The sequence below is a fragment of the Rhinolophus sinicus genome, chromosome 6 (genome assembly GCF_057876585.1).
Source record: "Rhinolophus sinicus isolate RSI-liver-muscle chromosome 6, RSI-T2T, whole genome shotgun sequence".
NCBI classification, from domain to species: Eukaryota; Metazoa; Chordata; class Mammalia; order Chiroptera; family Rhinolophidae; genus Rhinolophus; species Rhinolophus sinicus.
The window spans coordinates 24110867-24119314 of NC_142506.1; the positions used below are offsets into that span (position 1 = coordinate 24110867).

General features: G+C 34.4%; 1 protein-coding gene across 1 annotated transcript in view; it reads left to right on the forward strand.

Moving 5' to 3' along the window:
• EIF3E (eukaryotic translation initiation factor 3 subunit E) overlaps positions 1-6084 on the forward strand; it is a 47204-nt gene extending 41120 nt beyond the window's left edge. The window contains exons 11-13 of the mRNA XM_019750651.3: positions 4414-4516; positions 4790-4924; positions 5892-6084. Of these exons, the coding sequence (XP_019606210.1) occupies positions 4414-4516; positions 4790-4924; positions 5892-5930 (277 nt within the window). The 3' untranslated portion in view covers positions 5931-6084. The remainder of the gene's footprint in view (positions 1-4413; positions 4517-4789; positions 4925-5891) is intronic.
• The last annotated feature ends 2364 nt before the right edge of the window (positions 6085-8448 follow it).

Sequence of the window (8448 nt, forward strand, 5' to 3'; positions counted from 1 at the left end):
GTGAACATGGGCATACATATGTCTTTTCAAGTTAGTGGTTTTGTTTCCTTCAGGTAAATATCCAGAAGCAGAATTGCTGGACCACATGGTAGTTCAATTTTTAATTTTTTGAGGAACTTCCACACTGCCTTCCGTAGTGGCTGCACCATTTACATTCCCACCAACAGTGTATGAGAGTTCTTCTTCCTCCACAGCCTCTCCAACACTTGTTACTACTTGTCTTGTTGGTAATAGCCATTCTAACAGGTGTGAAGTGGTATCTCATTGTAGTTTGATTTGCATTTCCTTGATGATTAGTGATGTTGACCATCTTTTCATGTACCTGTTACTCCATCTGTGTGTCTTTGGAAAAATGTTTGTTCAGATCCTCTGCCCATTTTTAAATCAAGTTTTTAAATCAGTGGTTTCCTTTGCTGTGCGGAAGCTCTCTATTCTGTTCTCTCTATTGTCTGTTTTTAATGCCAGTACCATACTTGATTACTATAGCTTTTAATATAGTTTGAAAGCAGGAAGCGTGATGTCTCCAGCTTTGTTCATCTTTCTCAAGATTGCTTTGGCTATTTGGGGACTTTTGTGGTGCCATATATATTTCTTATTTAACATATTCACTATCATGTTGTGTCACTTGAGCAGAAAAGCTATGAACTAAAAGATGTGTATAAGGGATTTACACAAAATATTTAAATGTCTACTTTAAACTGCCTACAGACAAGGGTGAGATTGTCAACATTAAATAATCTGGAAATTATTTTTTGTGTTTAAAATCTAAGTTGAATTAAATATTTTTCTCAGAAATTCTACATTTTAACACATTTTGTCTTAGCTTATTGATAAACAGAGTTATTTTAAATAATACAAGGTAAGCATGGTATAGAATAACTTAAAGCAACTTTGTATTTTAAGCTTTAATAGAAAATTACATTTTTTAAAAATCTTCACTTTTTTGCATAAAATCAGTAGAATGTAAAAGAACTTGAGTATTTTTTCTATTAATTATTTAATTTCTTTTACTGTGTGTATTTTTCTGTTACTTAAAAGAAACTGGACTGTTGCCAGTTCTTTAATTCACTCTCAGAGTGATTGGTAGCCTCCATAACCTGAGATGCCATCAATAATTTATTAATACTTCTTGGACCTTATTTTAAGTTTTTCTTTGACTTTGATTTAATAAGTAAAGGATCAAGAAGCACGTGCAAAACACTAAATCCCCAAAGTGGGTGCAGACGTTTATGTGTCTTGATGCATGTTGCCAAATTTCCCCAGCCATGTTGGAATATGAGATTTAGAATATGGGTGTAAAAGAGGAGAACAGATGAGTTCTAGGTGGTGTTATACAAAATAGAATTTTCTTTTTATCTTAAAATCTCACACAAGTGCTTTCTTAGGTAAGTTGTCCCTAAATCTCCAGACTAGAACTCGTGAACTCTTTGCATCTCACATAACTCCTTCCATTTTTTCATCACGACACTCATAATAGTTGATATATTTTGTGGATTAGGTGCTTGTCCCCTACTCCAACCCCCAGCTTAAACTTTATAAAGGTGGGGAACAGACTGTATTTTGTCACCAGTATCTAACACAGTTCATATTTTGTTGAATGAATGACAGGGAAGGTAGAGAATTGGTTTGGTTTGGCTGGCATGTGGTATTCATGAGGGAGAATAAGGGGAGGTTGAAAAGTTAGATTGTAGCTAAATTGCAGAAAACCATGAATGAGACACTTAGAATTTTGAAATTTTATTGTGTTGGTAGAAGGGCTCTATTAAAGTTTTGAAAGGAACCTGGGGATAAACTGATGAGTTGGGTTTCAGCTAACCTGGCAGCTATGTAAAATAGATTAAGGAGAGACTCGAGGTAGGTTAGCTTGAAAACTAGTAAACAGTAATGGAGCCTGAACTAGGGTAGAAACCAAAGAGTAACTGGGCATTGTGCTAATTGCGGGATGTATAGCAGTGGACAGGGAAGCTATGATGCGTGCTTTTGGGTTACATATGTAGTCTGTCATAAAAGCAGATATTCAACAGAACAATTACAGCAGTTATGAATGCTATGAAAAGAAATAGAGGGCTATGAAAGTACCAGACAGATATGTCACGGTTGGGAGAGGTGTCTTGGAAGGCTTATGAGGGTGCTGTTTTAGCTGAAACCTATGTAACAGCTATGTGAAGAAAGAGGTAGAGGAAGGCAGAAGGTACCGCATGTGCAAAGGCCCTGACGTGGTTAAAAACATGGTATGTTTAATGAACAGTCAGGTTTAGTGTGGCTGGTGAAGAGGAGAGTCTTTGAAGATGAGAGTAAATTGGTAAGGACATTAGAGAAGACACAGTGGATAAAGAGATAATTCATAGGACTTCTTGGTTGGATATGGACAGCAAGAAGTGGAATCTGATAACCTAGGCTTCAAGACTGAGTGTTGAATTATAATATTAGTTATTTAAACAGCCTTAAGCATTTTTTAAAGATCTTCATAATACCAACTATACATAATTAGTGGCTTACTGGGAATAATGTTTCTGATTTTTAAAAGCAAACTATAGAGATCTTGAAAATTGGAGTTTTAATATATTTAGTGCAGATTGTTTCATTAGTGCTTTCGGAGTAAAATGGCCTGGTCTCAGTTTAAAGAGTTGTATTTTGGGAGATGCAGGAGGCATGCAAATGGTGAATTAATATAGGAGATAATACAATAATGAGTATGTTTCAGAAAATCTGTTCTTTACCTTTAGAGTAGCAGCTTTGGATAAAAGTATCAGACATTGGCTTACTTGAGCAATGGAGAATGAAATTTATATGCCTCTAAAATGAGTCATGCACCAGTAGGAGACACGAGGAGTTTATTCGGAAGCCACAGGAAACAGCTGTAGGAATTTTTCCTAGTCAGAAAACGCTTGCTTATTTAAGGAAAATGATGTGCTTCCCTATTTTTAGTAGCTTAAGAAAATGAGGTTTAGAGAACAGTGATAAAGAGAATAAAATGAAATCTATCCATTTGAAGTAATAGTCACTAACAAGAATTAATTGTTTTTTATGCTCTTTTACATAATTACAGCAAAATTAGTCATAAAAACACAGAACAAAATTTTGACACATAAATCCAGGAAGTTTTATGGTTGAGTTGGCTTACACTTGCGATGTTTTTAACTCCAAGCATATTTCAAGCGTACATTTTAAATGAGTGTGTCTTCATAGATTTAGTTTGTAATTTCATTTGTAATAGTTTTATTGATAGCCTAACTTAATTTTGACATTTTGAATGAAATTAATTATTAACTCTTTGCAATACACATAAAATATGGGTAGCACAGATTATATTAGTCCCATAAAGGTATTTTTATTAATTAGGATGGTAACATTGGGTTGGGAGCTCTGGGATTACATAATTATATCATTGCCGGTGTCTTAAACATTTATATTTTAAAATTGGGAATGCTGTCAGATCAGGAATTTTAGTTTATAATAGTCTAAGGATTGACTTTGTTATTGATAGTTCTTTTCTTCAAACCAGTGATAATATTGGAAGGCCTGGCAAGTGTGTGTTATCACATTATCTTCAGTGAAGACAGGTGAAAAAATGTTTGTGTTTAAACAGCAGCATAAACACCATGTACTATAATATATGCCCTTAAAATCTATCGTGCAAACATTGACACTTTTCCATCAGCTGACTGATTGATTGACTTGCCTACCGCCGAGGCTGGTGCTTGCCTTTAGTCTTGTTAAATAGAGCCTTGCATCGCCTCTTTTTCAACCTGATTATAAACTGGAAAAATAAAATGCAGATTGGTTGATATCAGAGACTTTAGATTAGGATCTTGGTGTCTGTCACCTCCCTCCCTGTCAGTGTGTGTGTGTGTGTGTGTGTGTGTGTGTGTGTGTATGCGTGTATGCGTGTGTGTATGGCGTGCCCCTCTTTTCTCTTAAATCTCTTTTCTCTTAAATTCAGTGACCATTTAGGTTATGTAGTGTACAACTTCAGAGTTTACAGTATGGACATATATAGCAGCCCTGAGTTTTAGTTGTGTTTTTTAATTATACTTAATTACTGATGCTCCTTGTATTGGGTTTAATTTGTATAGTCATCGCACGTTATAAAACATTTTCTCCCTTAGATCATTACTACTTGAGCACCTGCTAAGTAGAAGGTACTTTACTGGAAGTCAGAAGATTTCTGTAGATGCAGAATATGGTGCCCTGCCCTTAAGGATTCTAGTTTGGTTGGTGAAATGGGGTAGTATAAGACAATAGTATAAGATAATAGAAAACATGAACAATGAAGCTATTAAGACTCATAGTATTTAAGAGAAAGTGACCCATAAATACCTAAAAGTCTCTTTGCAAAGTGTGGGTCAAAGACTGTATACTCAAAAGTAAGTTTTTAGACTCAGTTAATGTTGTTTTTACTTTTTTCATTAGCATGTTGGCAGATAAACTGAACATGACTCCAGAAGAAGCTGAAAGGTGGATTGTAAATTTGATTAGAAATGCACGACTGGATGCCAAGATTGATTCTAAATTAGTGAGTATTCTGTTAGTTATCCTACATACGAGATGTCAGTTACTGTTTATTTTATGATTTGGGGGTGAAGTTTTCATTAGAACATTTTATTCTATTTGTGTTGTCTTTGAAGGCAGTAGCAACCTCCTATTTTTTGTTGCTGGATAAATGTCATCTTTCTACAGCGCATAAAAATATGTGCATCAGTCATGTAGTGCTATATCATGCTCATGACTTAACTGAGAAACTTAGTCATTAACATTACAAGATCAATTTCCCTCTGTCTCATTTTAGGGTCATGTTGTTATGGGTAACAATGCAGTCTCACCCTATCAGCAAGTGATTGAAAAGACCAAAAGCCTTTCATTTAGAAGCCAGATGTTGGCAATGAATATTGAGAAGAAACTTAATCAGAATAGTAGGTCAGAGGTAAGAACCACACATTTTCTATTCTGTATGAGATTTAGCAATAAAGTAACATAAATGTTACATGGACCTAATTTGAGAACATGTTAATATGGGTTGTATCTGATTTTGTATTCGTTGGGGGAATGAACATTTGTTTAATAAAATAATTTTTCTGAGATGTATTATATGTATTAGTTAAGGGAACTGAAAAAAATTAAGTGTTCTTAGTATCCCTGTTTTTCTTTTCCTTTTACTCTTTCTGTGGGACTTCATAAAACTCATTTCCTCACGGTTGTCAACATACCATTTTGATACTGACCAAAGATATATGTGTAGACATTTCAAGTGCTTGAAATTTGTGTTCTAATATTCATGTATAACTAAGTCAAAAACAAAAACAAAAAAAACCTTTTTGATAGAGATTCTATGTATTAGATATTAAAAGAACTTGAATGACTGTATTTTGGAATCCCAAACTACCTTTAATGCTTTTTAGCCATTATGTTTATGTGTAACTGGAGGATAGAAAAGTTTTAGACAGCAGTTGTGGAATATTCAAGGACCTTGTTTGAAGTTTTAGCAACAGGTTTGTGTCCTTAGAATAGTCCTTCCATTTTAAAAGAGAAAGAAGAATTAGGAAATTATTGTCAATGCCTTTTCCAACCAAGTCTGGAATAACTGAGCCTGAAAAATAATTTCTAATGGGTTTTTTATATGCTTTAGGGTCCATTTGTATTGCTTTTTGTTATAATATTGGTAATAGTGTCATTGTTATACTTTATAATTGGTCAAAAACTATATCGGATGATATTTTAATGTGTTTATTTTGTTCTAAGTGGGACATCTGGCATTTAGTAATTATACAGGTTGTTAAAATCTTAGAGAATGGTTTGGTAGGAGTAGTGCTAAAAGGAAATGCTAGTATCACTTTCTTCTATGTTTTTTCAGAAAGTACTGTCTTTTCACCCTATATCTTTGTGTATTTTAGGCTCCTAATTGGGCAACTCAAGACTCTGGCTTCTACTGAAGAACTGTAAAGAAAAGATGAAAAAAACTATAAAAGAAAGATGAAATAATAATACCATTATATAAAAGGTGACATACATTTTAGAAACAATGAACATATTAAGTATAAAATTTGGAGAATTTGAATAAAATTTGCTGTTTCATTATCTTGTGAACTTCCTTGTGTATACACATGTGTGTTTTTTTAACTTTATTTTGGAATAATTATAGATTCACAGGTAGTTGCAAAAATAGTACAGAGAAGTTCCCTATAGCCTAAAACTAGTTTTCCCCCATTTTTTTTTTCTTATGTTAATTATAGTACAGTATCCAAACCAGGATATTGACATTGGTACAGTATGTGTGAATAGCTCTGTGCCATTTTCTCACATGTAAGTTTGTGCAACTATCACTGCAATCGAGGTGCAGAACTATCATCCTCACGAAGATTTCCCTCATACTACCCCTTTGTAATCATAAAACTGCCACCCTCACCTGCTCTGAACCCTGGCAACCACTAATCTGTTCTCCATCTCTGTAATTTTGTCATTATGAGAATGTTGTAGAAATTGAATTATACAGTATGTGACCTAACACTCATCATAATGCCCTTGAGATCTATCCAAGTTGTCAGATACATACCCGTAGTTTATTCCTTTTTATTGCTAAGTTGTACTCCATGGTATTTGTGTACCACTTTGCTTAACCATGTACCTATTGAAGGATATTTGGGTGGTTTCCAGCTTGAGGTTATTACAAGTAAAGCTGCTGTTTCATAATTTCCTAAAATGGCTCCTTAGTCACTCACTAGCCAGCTACAGAGACTAAATAGGAATATTAGATAAATTTTATAAATGCCTCCTTGAATATTTTAAATATCACTCCCCCTTCCCACCACCACCACCACCACCACCACCACCAACACACACACACACACAAAGAGTTTACTGGGTACCCAAGATATTTATAAAGTATATAAAGTCTTGATTGAGTCTCCTTTACACGGAATTGGTTTGATTTTCTCTTTGGTTGTTGAACTGAAACCCAGTCCGGCAACAGAAATTTCTGTTTCCACTTTCAAGGTGTGGTACAAAGATAAAAGATGATAATTATATTCTTTTATTTTATATCTGATCAGGCCATCCTCGACATTCAGTTAAATTTAGAAAATATGGGCCAAGTTTGTCCTATGTGCTGTGGCTTCAGACCCCAGGTTTGTAGTGTTGGTTCTGAATTGTACCCCAGTGGTGCTGAAGCTGGAAGGAGCTTTAATGGTCAGGGTAAGCCACATGCTACTTTTTTATTCATCTATAACTAGTGTGAAAAATGCCAGATTTAGAGGATCATTTGTAGTAAAAAAGGGTAGAGGTTCATAAAGTATCAAAAAGCAGCATGTCAGTAACTACATAGAAACAGACCCTTCTTACCTCATGTGGAAAAGCTAATTCTGTAAATTGAAATTGTAGACCTATAAGAAATAGATCTATAGTTAGATAAAAACAATTTAAAATTGCGTACATCACTCAAGCTGTGTAGAAATGGGAAGGATGTTAAAGTGCCCGTTTACCTCTTCGCCAGTGACTGAAAGCCAAAAAGTTCTTAGAGGCACATTAATCTTCACTTTTTATCCTAAGACAGCAGCTCGACCAAGCCACATTAATAGCAAAGATTTCTAGGTGATTACATAGCCAGCAGTGAGAAGCAAGTCTAAGTTCTGTAAAGTGCCTTAGTGGACCAATAGAAAACCCCAGGGAAGAAAGAAAGCTAATATTGAGCATTTACTGTGTGTTAGGCATTTTTACATCTATCTAAACAACCCTAAGGAGAAGGAAAGGAATCAAATGTTTGAGTGCCTCACTTATGCCTGGAAACACTGAAATTTTCATGCTAATACTTGTATATTATTGATGAGGAAACACTCAGATGGTTACTCAAGGTCACACCTAGTAAATGTGAAAGCAAGGAGTTGGAAACCAGCTTTTAGTTATATCACACTGCCCCTCCTTATATCGTCGCCTTATGTATCCTTCCAGACTAAATTTACAAAGGGTTAACCAGTATATGTGTTCAGTACGTTGTAAATTATGTTTATGATCCATGAAACTACTAAGTCTCTTGCCAACATTGTCATCAAATGAGAGCAAAAGGGTATTCTATATTTTTTAACCAGTATAATCATTGGATACTAGTGGCCTTACCAAAAAAAAAAAAAAAAAAAAAAAAAAACCTATTGGAACGTAAAAAACTGAAGAATATCTGATTTTTTATTCTCTTTAAGGTTATCCATTATACGAATAATTAATGTTCACTTTTTCTAATACTTTTTGCTTTTCACATATTGTTGCCCTTTGAACTTGAGCGATAATGCTACTATGGATTACTAGTAAAAAAACAAAAAAAACGAATGGCCATTTTTACACATTACCAAACATTTGTTCATCGTTAAGTGCATTTTTGGTTTCCATGAAAACAAATTACTTAGTTCTGGATTTAACCTGAAGTTTTGATAACAGGTAAACTGTCCCAGTAAGTTGTTGAGC